The sequence below is a fragment of the Dendrobium catenatum genome, unplaced genomic scaffold, assembly GCF_001605985.2.
Source record: "Dendrobium catenatum unplaced genomic scaffold, ASM160598v2 fragScaff_scaffold_1644, whole genome shotgun sequence".
Taxonomy (NCBI): domain Eukaryota; kingdom Viridiplantae; phylum Streptophyta; class Magnoliopsida; order Asparagales; family Orchidaceae; genus Dendrobium; species Dendrobium catenatum.
The window spans coordinates 1,265,243-1,282,873 of NW_021320106.1; the positions used below are offsets into that span (position 1 = coordinate 1,265,243).

Here is a 17,631-nt window from a genome sequence, read left to right on the forward strand (position 1 = left end):
AGTGTTATTTGGCATTAAATTGATTTTTTTTTAACCAAACTTCATCGTAGCAATCGTCCTATCATGTTGACATAAAAATGTCTCGAATAAAAGGTTGATGAAATTAGTAAGGGAATCTTATAAGCAATGGAGAATGACTAAGGGGTTGTTTGGTTTGAAGTAAAAGGGTTGTGAAGTATTCAAATATAGGGGTTTTGAAAATATTGATATTTGATTTGAAATAAAATAAACGAAGTGTAAATTTTTGGTGCATTTGAAATCCACCTTTTAGTTCTTTTTTGTTGTATTTGAAATTTCTCATATTTGTGTGAGTTTCAAATACTTCATAAATTCATCGCCTTTGACACCACCAACTGCCAACCGCTAACATTGCCACAAAGCTGGACGTCCACCACCTGTCGCCACCATTGTTGATGACCAATGACCACGATCACCGCCACCAATCATCACCACCTCCTCTAACTGCCACCACTTGTCACTGTCAACCTCCACCGCCGCCACCACCGGCTATTTCCGCCGCCACACCGGCTATTTCCGCCACCACCATCGACCGCTACAGCCACCATCCACCATCGACCGCTACCTCTTCTCACTCTCCCTCTCCCTTTCTTTTCTCTCTCTCTCACTCTCCCTCTCTCTCGCTCTCTCTAACACTTGCTATCTATCTATCTCTCTTGTTCTCTCTCACTCCCTCTCTCTCATCTCAATGCTAGCTCTTATTCTCTCCCTCCCTCCCTCTCTTTTCTCTCTCTCTCTCTCTCTCCCTCTCTTTTCTCTCTCTCTCTCTCTCTCTCTCTCTCTCATATATCTCTCTATCTATCTATCACTCTTGTTCTCTCTCTCTCCCTCTCTCTCTTTTATCTCTCCCTCTCCCTCTCTTTTCTCTCTCTCTTCCTATCTTGCTCTAACCCAAAGTCACAATTAATCAACAAATTAGATCTATCATTACTAAATTAACACTTAATAAATAGAAAATTTAGATCTACCCAAATGATTACAACATTACCTCTTGCATATGTCGAAATTACTACCTAAATCATCCAAAATATTTAAAACTCTTGCAAATGTCTAGTGAGAACAAATAATCAAAGAAAAAAGTTAAAGAATACCTTAAATTACTGATTTTTGTTCAACTCACACGAAACCTAGGGCAGCCGGTGGCTTGAGATTCGGAGTGAGATCGACGGCGGCAAGTCACAGCAAAGGTTGATCGAGCGAGAGGCGGCCGGTGTGGGGTCGGCGATTGGAGATACTTCGTCGGCGGCGACAAACGGAGCGCGATCTAGCGATGCGGGCGGAGGCGACGGGAGAGCGACCGAAACGAGAGAGAGAGAGAGAATGAGAGAATAGAAATGAAATGCGAGTTGCGGATCTGTTTGTTTTAGGGCATTTACCGGCGGTATTCCGGCGGTCCGGACCGTCGGTACCATTATAACTAATCAGCGGCGGCGCAGCCGCCGTTATACCGCCGGTTTATATTGACGTCCGGCGGTTTGCCGGCGGTTTTTAGACCGTCGCTAGTACCGGCGGCTTTATAGAACAAACCCAACGGTTAGGCCGCCGGTAAATGCCGGTAGCAAAACCGCCGGCAAACCCGCCGTTAAAACCGGCGTTCAATAAACCGCCGGTAATCGGCATTTTTTATGTAGTGCCATTGCTAGCCTCCACCCACCGCCATCGACCACCATCCTCTTTGGACTTTACATTGTACCCATTTTACTTCAAACTAAACAAAAAAAATAATATATATCATTCATTCATTTTGCACTCATCCAAACAATACTAAGTATTCAATTTACACTATATTCTATTTACATTATATTCTTTTTGCATTACATTCCCCTAACCAAATAACCTCTAGGTGTTTTAAAGAGAAGTATCATTCTTCCTAGGAACTTTTGGTTTTAAATGAACATTTTTGATATATTTCTCTAGAAAATAAATAGTCAACATATTTGTCCAATTGTAACCATTATAAGACACATGAAGTCAAAATTTTCATTATGAAACATATAAATAGGATAATATATATATAAATTGACTTCATATGTCTCGTAATAATTATAATTTGAAAGTATTAGATCTACCTATTTAATTAATTTGAAATTTTATTTTCTAAAAAAAAAAACTTGAAAGCCATCATGTTCAATGTAACTTAAATTTTAATTAGACTAAAAATAGAAAAATAATTTTAAACTATAATAAATTCACTTAAATTTAGACTTCAAATCAGCCTTATTAATCTACTTATTTTTCATCTTTGATCTCCTCTTCACCAATTTTATACGTAGCTGTGTGGTGAGCACAGAGCGAACTATTCTTTAGCCTTTTATTGCTCTATCTCAAATTTATATTCTGTAATCTTAAAACTCATTTGATTTGATATAATTTGCAAATAAACACCCACCAAATAAGTTATTTAAATTGAATATAAAATTTAAAATAACAAAATTCAAATATTGACTTTCTTGGCGCAACCCAAGTTCTTCTCTTATTGTTCTATTTTTTTTCCCCCACGTTTTCCGCACGCAAACGCATCTATCTTCTTTAGCAGCATCACTGGTTAATGGCGATCGCAGCTACAACGGAAGGAGGAGAAGATCAGCGCGATGCCTAGCCCATCTTCTTTCTCCCCCAAGTTTTCTTTCGCCATTGCTTTCTCCTTCTCCCTTGCCCTCTCATCCTCTTCCCACTCTCCCCTCCCCTTTCTCCCCAAATTCCCCACCAATCTCTCCCTTGAGCTATTTTCCTCTCACTCTTCAGCCTCGCGCCATTCTTCGCCTTCTCCTTCCCAAAGTATCGCCGCAGATATTCTCTCTCTTTTGGGAAGTAAGCACGACGCCGGCCGAATCCCCCGAGATGAGGCGCGCCAGATTCGATCTTGCCTCCGATTTCTCGTCCCTCCAGCTTCCGATTCCTTAAAGGGAAGGCGGAAGATCTCGGAAAAGCTGATAAGGACGAAGCTGGATGAGGAGAATGAGATGGTCTGGTGGCCACCGGCCCCGGTAATGGAGCTTGCTCGTCTCGCCGTTGACTCTGGCGGGGACCCTGGAACCATCCAGCGGTCGTTGGATCCAACGAAGCTGCTGGTGAGTAGGATCATGGTTTAATGCAATTTTTGTTTTGAGTGGCATTTTTTCAGCACTGGACAGCGGAGTGTGCGAGATTTTGGTATTGATTAGGGACTGATACATGAGTTTTAGTACTGTGTTATTAGGCCGTGAAGTATGATCAACGCATTTTCCACATTACGTCTGTGATATCTAACATAAAAGCATGGTTTTGACAAATGACTTTATCTTTATGAGCAAATTTGGTCGGTGTGAGAAGCATTATCCTTATTGAAAAAAAATAAAAAAAAGTAACTTTTATAAAGTATGATCGCTATTGTAATTTTCTCTTTTCATGGCCCCATTTGGTTCCTTGAAGTTGGAAACATGTTTGTAAAAATGATAACATTTTTAAATCATTTGGCGGGGTGTACTTGAAAATAATTATTTGATTTCAGCTCTATAAAAGTCTTAAAACTTCCTGAAATTGTGATTTGAATTTCACATACAAAATGGGAGAAAAAATCATTATTTTCAAAACATATTTTCTATTTATAATCAACCAAATGAGTACTAATAGTGTTGATGGAAAATCCATCCATTTCTAGAAGTAAAATGAACCAGAAAGGCTACAAGGAATCTATTTAATTTGATTCTTATTCAATACAAATAATAAGAAGTAAATATAATAAACATTATTACTCAACTCCATCAGGAACCTTTAGGTAGAAGTTTTCCTGTTAATAGGAAACACGATTTTCTTTTCTTTCTTTTTCTATGATTAATTCAGTTAGCATGTTCTTCTGGTTCATATAATATAGATGTTGTTTGTAGATTACAATTGCACTTAGTATGACACCATTAATTTCATGGTTTTTATGGTCAAAAAGTTATTTCAACGACTTGTTTAGCAGATTTTCGTAACATAGGAAATGAAGTAATTCATTTCTGTGGGCAATTGGGGTATTTATGATTATATTCGTTATTTGGTGATTGGATTTTCCATGTTTAACTTTGGATTTTTTTCACTTTCACTAAATGTGAATATTTTTCATTATTGTTAAGAATAAGATTGAATGGTGAAGCTCTGTCATTTAATAAAGGTTGGGCCAAATTCCTTATTTTTTATCCATTTGGTGATATCATCCCCTAGCACCCCCTTAACTCCATGAAATTCATTCTATTATTGATAACTCTTCAACTCTTCTAGTACCTCTTTAATTTTTTTTACTAGAAAGCTGCTTTAAGAAGCAATAAAAAAAGTCGTCTCAAACAAAGCCTTAGTCTTTATCGCCTAAGATAGAATTGATTCAACTGGCTGGCCTGGCACCTCTAGTGAGATTGAATATTTTTCTATTATGATGCTAATTATGCTCTTTTACTCATTAGTCACCCTGAGCTACATAAGGTTGTTGGTATCCAATCAGATTCAACTTGTAATCACCATTTTTAAGCCAGGGAAAGGCTCATTCTCTCGTTTTTTATTTCATAGGTTCCAGATGTTGAGGATTTGAAGAAGGATAAATGTGAACTAACAAGAACCCCAAATGGGTATCGCTTTGCAAATAAGGTTTGCATAACAAAAGTATATACTTAAATCCTTCCTGTGGTCGAGATTGTTCAATAAATAGTTAAATGATTTAAACAGGATTTGAACTCTTACTTTGAATTTCTATTTGAACTGATTGTGGAACGGGCACCTTCTGTGGGTATGAATGTGTCACTCAATCGGTATGACTTGTTCCATGGACATCTTTTCCTTGCCAGTGATTCTGGAAGACTAGGTATATTGTAAGTTGATATAGCTACAATTTATATTGTAAACTTATTCATGCTTATAGATATAATTAATATTTATTTATTTATTTATTTTCAGGTTTCATGCCAGAGAGTATCCAGCATATGAAAGGAAAAGGTTCCCTTATAATTTGGGCTTTTGTCAAACAGGTTATTTTGTGATAAAAGCTTGATTGGAAATGTTTTTGTCACTTGGGTTTATTGCGATGTTCCCCATTTTCCTTTTTCAATTCCGTAAAGAATTGTAAAATGCTATGCAATTTTATCACTTTTATATATTTGATTCAGGATCAACCGTGATATATGATGATTCCATGAATTTGAGGAACATACTTTGGCTCGCACCATTGCCTTCAAATGTTACAAAAGCCTGGTTGGCCCCAGGTATGACTTCCAACTATGATCCAATTACAAAATAGTTGTTTGCATTGTTTTCGTTAGTAAATTAGATTAGTTGCCTTTTTCTCTTTCTTTTTTGCGTTATATCCATGATTCAGTTCAGTTTCTTGGTGAAATTTTCAGATAATACAAACTATTTCTACATCATGCTTACAATGTTTGTCTAGTACTAAAAATTGTTTTTTAATATTATGCTCTCATAAGCTTCATTTATGGATAAGAGTAAAATTGATTAGCACCTTAAGTTCAAGATTTAGCAACTGCTATTGTCATCAATGTAAGGTATTATTTAAACTATAAAATTTATATCTCATTCTACTTTTATAAACCATTGCAAATGATCTGTCATTTTATATAAATTTTTAGCTGAGTACTAGAGGGTTTATTCTAAGCATATTAAACCTCGTGTACCAGTGACATAATTGCACCCTAAACAATGTTGCCTCTATTTTTATTTTTTAGATATCCTTATTCTTGGAGCATACTAGACAATTAATATTGGTAAGTTCTTAAAATTTAGATAATGAGACACTGCATTTAGTTGTTGCAGACCATCTCATTTTACTGTTGACAGTTATGCGTTCTTTGCGAAGCTCTGCTAGTCCTTGATATCTCTAGCTTTACTGGCTATAATGATAGTGATTCAATAATTTATTATTTCAATGTTTTTGTTCGTAAAGTAACACATGGTTATCAAACACTTCAAGTCTATTACTTAGGCTTCGTTTGGGACGATTTTTTACTATTTCTTAAAGCAACTTTCTAGTAAAAAAATAAAATTTTTATACTAGAAAACTGTTTTAAGAAACAGTAAGAAAGCCGTTCCAAACAAAGCCTCAAACTCCATTGTTGTATCACCAAAGATCTGTGATTTTCCGATTTAGGAACCCTGGTAGTACTGGATGCTCATCCTGGAGGAGTCATTTACGAGAAACTCGTCCCAGACTATGTGGACTTTGTGAGGACAATTTATGAAGGTTTGTTCTGTGCACAATTTGTTTCTTTTAACCCTCCTATATTTATGAAGGATTAATATGAATTATCTGGTTTCATTCCAGATGATTTTGGTGATGTTGTGGTTGATGTCAATTACATGAACCTTGATAATGTCGCCCCTGGAGAGAGAATCTTCATCTGCTAGAATCATAATGGTCAGTGGTTTCCATTTCTACCTGTGAAATCTGATTGAAATTGTATATACTTAATCCCTCATTTAATGGTTGGTTTGGTCAAGTCAAGTCAAGTCAAGTCATTCTCTTAGCAACCAGCTTCTTTATGAAATCATCTTTACTGATAGATAAACTAGTTTGAAAGCTTAATCATTGCTGCCCACATATGTTGCTAATTAGACTCTTCATATCAAAGTCTCGTTGGCATTCTTTTGTTTCTTTGTTTATGAGAATAATATGCATCATATTTTGATATACATGAACAACATATTATATCTAATTAGGGAGAGAAAGTTTAGAGGAAAAAAATTCTAAAATTTAGGTTTTGTTTGGGACAACTTTCTTACTGCTTTTAAAGTAGCTTTCTACTATAAAATTTTTGTGCTATAAAGCTGCTTTAAAAAACAATAAGAAAGCCATCTCAAACGAAGCCTCAGTGATGTGAAACAAATCTCATGCGAAAGTGATTTGCTTAAAGAAATTTGCACGTTTAGATTTAGATGCAATAATAAGCAAGATCTTATGCGGAATTGAACAATAAGTTAAATATTAAAGTGATAAAATAGCTTAGGTATTAGAATTAATCTTTTTATTAGATTTAAATGAGAATTTAACTTTTAATAGGATAAAATGAAGAAAAAAAATTCCTACATAAAGGTTTGATGTTGTCGTTGTTGTTACCATTTTTTTTTTTTTTTGAAAAATAGCATAAATATATCGTCAAAGTAAAATTATGAAATTGTTATCTCAAATGCACCCTTAGATTTGAAAAAAATTGCAAAACATATTAGAATTTAAAAGATAGAGTGCTCATTTGATTTAACATTTATATCCAAGCATAAAAAAGATGGTTTTGAAGATCTTAATTGTAAGAACATGGGTGTGCCACATGAGCTGATAATTGAATGTGCTGTGCTCGTACCTCAATTAGGATTTTCTTGCTACATCCTATATAGTTTTTCATATAATTTTTTTTTAAATTAATTGCATTTTAAAAACTTCAAACTAAATAACCCCTTATTATATAAAATTTTTATTTTATAATCCTTTTACTTTAAATGAAAAAAATTAATATAAGTCAAATACATATAAAAAATATAAGGGGATTTGTATACATACCACTCATATATTTATTTTAAAACATATAAAGAAATTTAATTATATTTAAAATTTTGATTAGCATATTCTGATAAATATATATTTTTTCATGTAAATAAGAAAAAAATATTGAATCCTTGCCCTAAAGACTTGAGACCTGACAACACAAACCAGTCCCACTTTGGAAGCGGATTATGCCACCTCAAATCCTCAAATGTAGCTCTACATTTGGACTCTAATTATATTAGGACACATTGATATTTATTGTGCTCTTTTGTAGGAAATTTTTTCTAGAAATTTAGAATGTGTAATTTGTTGTGCTTTTATTTCGTTTTTGTTGTTCTTTTGCTGCGTTTTTGCGTTGTGAGCATTAAAATGCCACGATAAAAAATAAAATGACCTAAAAAACAAAATCCAATTAAATCTCCTTGTATCCACTACACTTGTTAAAATTTAATGGAGTCCGGACATAGAGTTACGTCCGAACTCCGCACTAAATAATTTCTCCAAAATTAGGGGCGTCAAATTTGACCTATAAATTCCGTCAAAAAATTTGCATTCGGATTGACCTATCTTATAAACAATCGGGTTTAAGTTTGAAATTCTGACTCGTTTAATTAACTGATAGAATGAGTTGATTCATGAATCTGATTTTAACTTGAAAGTGACATGTTTATTTTTTTCCTTAAATTCTTGTAATTGTTGCTATGATTTTTTTTTTATCAATTATCCTTAATTCTATAATTGACAGTTTATAAAAAAAATTAATGGAATATGGGTTATAGTAAAGTTCGAGGGATTCATGTTACTAACAAGTTGTCTCTGGATTCATTTTTTGGCTCTTTAGATAGATTAAATATGAGTTAAGTTTCAAGCTATTTTAGAAAGTAATAAAAAAAAAATCATCCCAAATGAAGTCTTAAGTTTTGTTTGGGATAATTTTTTACTGCTTTTTAAAATAATTTCTTAGAACAATTTTTTTTAAAATTCAAAATTTTTGTACTTCAAACAATTTTTGCACTAAAATTATTTTAAAAAGCATTAAACAAACTGTTCCAAACGAGAGAAATTATTACATGTGAAGACCGGACACAAAGAACCATATAATTTTATCTTTGTGAATACTAAAAGCACAATGATACATAATAAAAATATAGCACATATCAAACATTTCTTTGTATTCGATCTAATAATCGCTTCCCAAACGAGCCTAAATTCCTTAAAAAGATATCAACCCAACCTGTTAATCCGATTTGACAACTTACCCAAAATAGTCTGGGTCCCATTTCTTAGTGCTGTTTGGTTTGTTTATATTTTCATTACTATGAGGACAAAGCGGGGGATCCGCAGTTTATAACCACCAGTCTACGAGAACAAAGGGCGCTCACTCTCCTGCTTCTCCTCTTCAGCTCGCGCTTCTTACGAAACCCTAAAAAGCAAGACGACTGCTTCCCGTGCCTTGTTCCGATCTCCAATTACGATTGGCTATGGCGACTACGGCGGGTGAATGGATCGACCTCGAGGGAACCCTGTGGAAAGATCGAGTGCGAGCTCTACAGCTGCGGATACGTGACCGTTTCCGTGTCGCTGTTGACCGGCACCGTCGATGGCATGTTGAAACCGATTACTCTGTAGCGATCCGCCGATGGGTCCTCCGCCTATGGAGGGATTACTCGTCGGCCGATCGATCTTCCATGAGGTTCTATAGGAAACGTGGTGCGTTTTTTGTCTCTTTTGGTTATGTAGGATTCTTAATGTGTAAAAACTTGTTAGGAAATTGATCTGTTTGTACTATTTCTTGTTTATAAGACGATTAGCTATTTTTTAGGGTATAAGATTTATTAAGCTGTTGTTGAACTTTTATCTTTTTCCTGTGGTGATTGTGTCATCTGATTGATTGTTGGTTACTGCTGATTTAGGGTTAAACCGTTAAAGTTGCTTTGATGGTTTTATTTCTTGCGGGTATTGAGTGGTCGCCTACTGTTAAAATATTGTTCTTTAATGCAAAAAGTTTAGTGTTGATACGTTATCATGAAATTATCTAGATTGGGCACGAATCTCGATGCAAAACTCAAATCGGAAACTTCAAAAATTAAATTCGGAAGCACCTGAACTCCGATTTCAGCAAACTTACAGTCAAACTGAGCGTCTCGGAAATACGAACCCAACGACACCAAATTCAACCCAATCCGAGCCCAAATGGGTCCGAATCAAGGACCCGAAGCGCTGTTGGAAGGTTCAAACCGCAATTTGAGTTACCAAACGGTCTCCGATTTTAACGAGCTTATACTCGAATCGAGCGGCTCGACGAGACGAATCCAACGAGCCCAATATCACTGAATTCCGACATCATTAAGGACTTCAAATGTCCAACGAACGGTGCACGATCGAAAGGTTCAATATCGGCCGTCCATTCAAACCACTCTCAATTCGTCCATGATCTCACACCTATTTATAAGTCATGCCACTCCAGAAAAACTATAAATAGAGCCCTCATTCTACACAAAGGGGACTCAAGTGAAGTAAGAGAAGAAGAAGAGGAGAAAGAGAAAAAGGAGAATCCTCTCCTCCTCGACCACCGCAGGAGTTCGTCCTGCCTCCCGAACACGTCGGGATTCTGCGTGATATTCGGGAGAATGCAGGAATTCTGCCCAACTTCCACGTGATGCTGAAATTCTTCTCAATTTACAACAGAGTTCCCTCCTGACGCCGAAACTCCGCCCAAGTGAAGCCGGAGCTCTCCTCTGCCACCAACAGACGTCTCACATCTATGTAATGTACTCTATAAGATGTGCATCAAGCTAAGGCCTTCTCCCAAGGAAGGACCTCATTTGTAATCGACTGCAAATATTAGTGGATTCGTTCAAACTGGGCTAGGCCCCGTGGTTTTTCCCTCTTTTTCAGGGGTTTTCCACATAAAAATCTTGGTGTCTCATAAATACTAGACCCTCTCTCCTTATCTGATTGCGTGCCGGATTTTCGTACAATGCTAAGACGATAAATATGATATTTCTCTACCGCCGCGAATACTCCTGGACGCAACAAGTGTAATCAATTGAGAGAGGATTTATGGTGGTTTGGTGGAATAATAAACTTTTTTTTTTCTTCAGTTTTTTATTGGTTGTAACCACATGATTATTTTTTCTAGTTGTTGTGGATTGATATTTTTACCTATTTTGGTGATTATGAGGGTTTACTTTTTAATATTTGGTCTTTATATTTCTTTATCAACTTAATTAAAGACATTTTTTTTTCGTTTTGTTTTATTTATCCGTTATCCAAGGGAAGATTGCTTTTTATTATTTAGTTTTCAATCATTAATTTTTTATACTGTTGTGCAATTGCAGTTGGAAAGGATTTTGAATCGATTGATGGATCCTCGATTGTTCATTTTCTTCAATTTTTGGCTGTCCCAGTTATTGGGAATGCCTGTCATGCTTTTATGCATGGTCTTAATCACATACAGGTATCAAAACTTGCCAACTAATGAATAGTGCTCACTTGAATTGCCCAATTACCCAACTAGATATTTTAACCTCGCTTCTGCTCTTTCAGATATATGGTGTTGAGAAATTGCATAGCGCATTATTGGACAGGCCACTTGGAAAACCTCTTGTAACGGTATGCTAGAAAATCTTTCTATGTAATGCAACTGATTAATAGATGCAGTTATGAGTACATGTTTATTCTATATGTGTTATGTGGCATTATCCGAAATTCTCACCCATTTTATAATGATGTCAACACATACAATGATTATTGTTAAAAATAAAGTCTTGCCTAATGAACCTGATGTATTAGTAAAAAAATGTTATATTTAATGTTTTATTGGATGTGAGATTTGCAAATGAAGATATGAAAAATCACTAATATTTTTGTGACATTGAGGTTTTAAGTATTTGATATGTTTACTAGTGGTAATTTATAACTTATGATAGCATTGTCTTGCATGGAACAACATATACGTCTCTGGTTCCAAAGTGTCCTTTGTTTACAATGAGATGGTGTTATCCTCTGGACATCCTCACACACATACAATCTAAGAAAAGTGAGGAAAATGTGCCAAACTAATCTCAAATCCTGAAATTAGAGTATGTTCTGCTTCCCTTCTTTTGAACATTGTCATTTGCTACATTTCTAAATTTTGTATGTGATTCAAATTAGTATTGTTGTGCTAAGCAAATGGAGTTAATTTATTCTTTGAATTATAACCTTCCAATTATTTAAAGGTTTTGTTGTGCGTTAGTTATTTGATCCTCAAAATATTTAAATTACTCTACATAGTCTTTCTCCTGCACTTATATATATATATATATATATATATCCTTTTTTTGCTTGTCATGCTTTCAAGTTTTCACTGTTGTGAGCAAGAAACAAGAATCTAGTGAAGCTGAATGCTTCGAACTCTGTACTGAGCAGTGAGCATAATGAGCGCAAGGTTAAAATATGAAATTGTTATGGACAGCACCATGTAATATTATAAAAACCTCTACATGTCATTGGTGATCATTTTGAAATAGGAAATTATTATGAACAACACCATGTTTATGTTTGCACAATGCTTACATTTTTCCTTGCTGAATTTAAACCGGATACAGTTTATGGTGTTCATTTTTAAACTGGTATGATTCTTCACAAATTTGTTTTATGGAACATGTAATAAACTGCTTGTTTATATCATTTGATATTGCTTATTTATAATTTTTGGAAAGCTGGCAACCTTTGGCATTCATAGCTAATATTTATTTTCTGTTGTGCATACTGTTCTCGTCACTGTTGATTTTCTTACCTTTTATCTAGTTACTTTCAACTTTCCTGCCTGTCATTATTTATTAATTTAATTTAATTTAGATTTTGTTTTTGGTTGGCATATCAGGTTAGCAATCATGTAGCCTCTATGGATGATCCACTTGTGATTGCTTCATTGCTACCTCCAAGTGTAATGTTGGACGCTCGCAATATAAGATGGACGTTATGTGCAACTGACCGATGTTTCAAAAATCCAGTCCTGTCTACATTTTTTCACTGTGTTAAGGTTTTACCTGTCTCTCGGGGTGAGGGAATCTATCAGAAGGTACATCATCATGTTTTTATATGGTTTTTAGCTTCTCACATTTGTTTGCCCCCTCTATATAGTAATCTATTTGCCTGATTTCAAAGGATTTTCCGGATGATAGTACCTGCATGGGACTGTATGAATAGATAGCTAAAAGTTCTATTATGTCTTCATATTACTATATATAAATTTCATGAATGCTTAAAATTTATTCTTGATTACCAATTACTATTGTTTTTATCGGATTATCTGCATGAATGTGTCATATAATTACTTATTTACATGCTTGAGTCAATTTCAAGTGCAGTTTCTTCATGCACTTGGTATTACCTAGCTAGTGTTCAATATTTAATCATTTGGATGGTTTGCATTAACATGTAGGCATTTTCAGGTTGGCCCTTTGTTTTTGTTTTTGTTTTTTTTGTTTTTTTTTTTTTTTTGCAACTTAAATCACATTATGATTGAAATCTATTCCGTATTTTGAGCCTTTTTTAATTATTGGAGTGTATTTTAAATTTTTTTGTTTCATTAACTTATTCCTGTATTGTTCTGGCATTTATCATCTCTTTACCTATTCCTTCTCTCTTCAATTAAAGATTGTATTATGGCATTGTTTCCATGGCTTTATTTATGTTTATTCTAGTATTTCAGATCTTGTATATTCGCTCATTCTGTTGATCCGTTCTTTATCTTTTGCATTCCAAATGTCTTCATTTCTGTTCTCAGGGATAGATCTCTGCTATTTTATCCTTGTAGATCCTAAAATATCCAAGTGAACAATTTTGTTACCTATTCTTATTCTAGTGAGATTATGAAGATACTTCAAGTGATAGACTGCAACTGAAAAGCCAAACCATAACATCATGCGGTAGTGTAGCTATTGGTTTTTCTGGTATGTTTAATAATTAATGTTAATGTGCTTTATACAATTAAACTCGGCATTAACCGTTCTTTGGTTTCCTGAAATTTTATGTTGGGTGACCATGTAAATATATTTATTACTCTTGCTAACTCCTTTTTGATATCTTGAAAGATTTTCAGCTCTTTTTAGTACAAGGTGTGTGAGTGTTTCATGATGCTGGATTGAGTTGCTTAGTGTGCTAGATGCATTTAGGTGTGTTTTTTTTTTAATGGGAAAGCAAGGGGAGAATTGGCCAAAGTTTGACTTTTTTTTTGACAAAACATCGTCCTAAAAGGTTGTCTCCCTTGACTTATAGAGAGGGGGAAGGAAAGGTGTAGATGGTTTGAATCTACTTTAGCAATAAATAAATATAGCATCTTTTTTTTTCCAGCAAATATAAATAGCAGTTTAAATTATAATGGTTTTGATGTGATATAATTTGTATAGTGAGAAAATGGTATTTACAAAGTAGGAGGTTATGAAATTTTACCGGTAATATTGGTATGCTTTTTAAATTTTATCTGGTGCGTTGTCTCTGTTGAAGCCTTTTTTGTTGTATAATTTGATTTACAAATTAGACTATGGTCACCATTGCCAATGATCTTCACGGTGTAAAGATATTTCAACCAGGGAATGGATATGGCTCTGTCAAAGCTAAATAATGGTGGATGGGTTCATATTTTTCCTGAGGGAAGTCGTTCTAGGGATGGCGGAAAATCGATAGGGACTGCAAAGAGAGGGGTAGGCAGGTGAGCAAAAAATGATTTGTTTGGTCATCATATTAATAGTTTTTTTTTCTACCTAATTTAATAGTTTTTTTCTTTTCTACCTTCTAAAGGAGAATGTGTTAGTTTTTCCCTTCATATGTGACTATTGATTTTTTTTAATGGGAGGCCTGAATTAGCTAGCAGTATTTTTTATACGTATTAAAGAGTATTTGTTCTTTCTTTTATGCTATTGTTGCCATTTCTAGGCTCTATTACATCTGGAACATCGACTGCTATGTTAATCATCAATAAGGTTCCATTTTTAGATGAGCTCATATAACTTTAGTAGTTCCATGTGAAGGCAAAGTCATTATTCTTCTGCTTTAGAGTCTGGAATCCAGGATATCTGCAGTCTGCTGACCAACTTATGATGAATTGTATTTATACATGTTTTCCATATCCTCTTAATGCCTTTCGTTTTGTTTCATTTATTCTAGCAGTTTTTTTTTTTCCTGAGTTTGATTTTGAAAAATTTCATCTTTATTCAATATTTTTGAATAACATTTAAAAGTTCTTGAACAAAGAATGAAAATATGTTGAACTCAATGCGTATGATGAAGTATGTGGCCTTTTTTAACTCGATTATGTCTTTTTTTGTGTTCTCTCTTTCTTTCTTTTTTTTTCCGAAATCTTTTTGATGTTTGCTTAGCATCATTGTAGCAGCTTATTCTTAAAGGTCATGCTTTTAATTTTGATCATATTTAGTGTTATAATTTTAAATGTAAGCTACTGCTCTAGGTTCTACGTACACATATTTGTGCATGTGTATATGAGAATGCCCATTTTCCTCCCTTCTAAGTTTGGCCTTCAAGTAAAAGATCAATTAAAACATCTTGAAGTATAGATTCAACCTTTGGAAAATTATAATATCTTCAGAGAATTATAATAGAATTCTCATTTAACTTTTATCGTTTAATATTGTTTATATTACAGGCTTGTAATGGACGCTGATAAAATTCCCATAGTCATTCCATTTGTGCATTCAGGCATGCAAGAAATCATGCCTATTGGTTCAAACTTCCCAAAGATTGGCAAAAAGGTAATCAATATAGAGTGCAGAATCTTTTGCTCTCTGAATTCTTCTATGTTAGTTATTCGTTTACTATATTTAACTGCAGGTCACGGTTGTTGTTGGTGATCCAATACCCTTAGATGACCTGATTGTCGATGATGACACGGAAGATGTTTCTACAGGTGTTCTATACGATGCCGTAGCATCTAGAATCGGCCACAGGCTAAGAGAGCTTAAAATCCAAGCGGACAAACTCGCTTTGGAACATTCCGCTAATTTACAAGATTATAAAGCCGAGCGTGGATATGGAATTTGGCAGCAAGTGGACTGGGAAGCATTTGGCATGGTTGATGTCATGCAATCAGATGAAAAGCCTTTCACCACCAAACGATTACTTGTTGATGGACCAAATAATAATAGTCAGGATCAGCTGCAGGAGCATAACTCACCTAAGATGGGTTTCTCATATGGCTATGGTGGAGGTATTGTTTCTAGAGTTCGCGGTTACATGAACCCGACCGAGTTAATGGGGTTCGCTGCGAGCGGCTTGTTTAAGAACGGCAGACTTTTGGATGAAAGCCATGAGGACATTCAGGATTCTTTTCCAGCCAAGTGGTGGAAACTGTTTGATCAAATGAGCGCATTTAAAGCATGGAATAAATAGGCTCTAAATTCTTGGCTGGTTCCAGTTTTGCAAAAAGCAGTTTAAGGCTGTTGTAGGTATTCTTATTCTTTCTCATAGTCCTACCATCTGTGAAGTTCCTATTAATTGCTTTTTTCTCTATTTATAGTTGGTTAATGCGATTGCCATCTCCAACGAGTATTGCATAATTTGTTACTTATCTGTTCCTGCTTGTATAAATTAACTATAGATTACCCAAATGCTCTCTCTTCCATTTAACGAATCCTTCGCATAACCGACAACCGGTTTACTAGTAGGGAGAAAAAATAGGCCATAAGAGCTGCAGCTTTGCTTGAGAATGGCAGTATCTTTGAAGTACTATCATTCCATGTGCTGAAATCTATCCGAAAGTGTCCAGAGACCAATAAAAAAGCGCCACATCACTGGGCGCTCGGTATCGACTGGGTACCGCTCGGTACGCTATATGGACAAGAATAATTTTTCGTATTTTAGAGGGCTTAAGAGATTGTTTGGTTTGAAGTAAAAGGGATATAACTTATTCATGAATTATTTGTCATTGATGTTGTCGACATTGTTGTTTTTCATGAGTGTTGTTCGCCACTGTCACATGCCGACATATATCTTCATCGCTATTGTTGAACATTGCTTGCTATTACCACTATCATTATTTATACTACATTTTTTTTACTTCAAATAAAAAAATCACCTTTATTTTGTTTACATTCAATTCAAACAAATTAAAATATTTAAATATATTTTATTTTTTTATGTTGCTTTTCATTTTAAAATGCATTTATTTTTTAGCAAATTAGAAGACCCCTAAAAAAAGAAGTTTAACCTAGCTTTAACAACCAATTTAACACTAAATTGAATATCTTGAAGAGCTAACTTAAAATCGCACAAATTTACTATTCAAATACCTTGCATTCGCTCGCTACTAAGCTAGCCTCTATACCGGGAGAAATTATTCTATGTGAATAACGGATGGTTCGGAGATCAATCAGAATGTGTCATGTCATTCGGTACACAGCCGTATTGAGCATTCGTACTGAGTAAAAAAGTGACGTGGCTAAATTTGATTGGTTTTTGGACGCCGTAAGCTGTCTGCACAGAAATTTTTTTTGGTACAGCTAGTTAAATGGTGATTACATTCAAAGCATGCACTCACTGCAACTCAAATCTAAATTCAATAATTTTTTTTTTGGACATTTAGGTCATTTAATACAAATTCATACACACAACGCATACATAAAGACTCAAACCCAAGCTCTCTTAGTTGGAAGCTTAAGCTCTCAACCATCAAGTTAAAGTAAATTGTGTAAATTCAATAAATTTCATTTAAGCTTTGATAGATGCGTACCAGATTATTTACAAGTGCAGCTCATTGGCGTCATATAAGATTATACATTTTATGTTCTTTCTCTATCATAATTTTTATTCTGCAGGCTTCTTTTGTAATAGTTTTCTCATTATTTTTTAAATGATTTTTTAATACAAAAATTTTTGTACCAAAAAGTTATTTTAATAAAACATTAAGAAAGTTATTCTTTTCTTTATAACAATTTTCTTACTACTTTATAAAACTATGGTTGATAAAATAATTTTTTAAAGTTATTATAGAAAATAGTTTTTTTAGTACAAAATTATTTTGAATGCAACTAAAAAATAATGGCCAAATAGATTATAATTTGAAAAGAAAAATAATAACAAAATTATTTTGATAGATGAAAATACTGCAA

At 34.4% G+C, this 17,631-nt stretch overlaps 2 protein-coding genes across 3 annotated transcripts; both read left to right on the forward strand.

Annotated features, from left to right (window-relative positions):
- The first annotated feature begins 2,472 nt into the window (after positions 1-2,472).
- LOC110109474 lies at positions 2,473-10,979 on the forward strand. Of its 2 annotated transcripts, XM_020840552.2 has the most exons (8): positions 2,473-3,089; positions 4,543-4,620; positions 4,699-4,841; positions 4,927-4,997; positions 5,136-5,231; positions 6,131-6,223; positions 6,305-6,397; positions 10,861-10,979. In XM_020840552.2, the coding sequence occupies exons 1-7, from the start codon at positions 2,610-2,612 to the stop codon at positions 6,385-6,387; spliced, it is 1,044 nt and encodes a 347-aa protein (XP_020696211.1). In that variant the 5' UTR covers positions 2,473-2,609; the 3' UTR covers positions 6,388-6,397; positions 10,861-10,979. The 2 variants fall into 2 exon arrangements, with proteins under 2 accessions (XP_020696211.1, XP_020696210.1); XM_020840551.2 differs by lacking the exon at positions 10,861-10,979 and having other exon boundaries at positions 2,478-3,089; positions 6,305-6,603.
- Positions 8,849-16,154, forward strand: LOC110109473 (tafazzin homolog). The gene is made up of 7 exons (XM_020840550.2): positions 8,849-9,229; positions 10,861-10,979; positions 11,069-11,134; positions 12,390-12,587; positions 14,101-14,219; positions 15,171-15,276; positions 15,356-16,154. The coding sequence occupies exons 1-7, from the start codon at positions 9,001-9,003 to the stop codon at positions 15,911-15,913; spliced, it is 1,395 nt and encodes a 464-aa protein (XP_020696209.1). The 5' UTR covers positions 8,849-9,000; the 3' UTR covers positions 15,914-16,154.
- Positions 16,155-17,631: the final 1,477 nt, after the last annotated feature.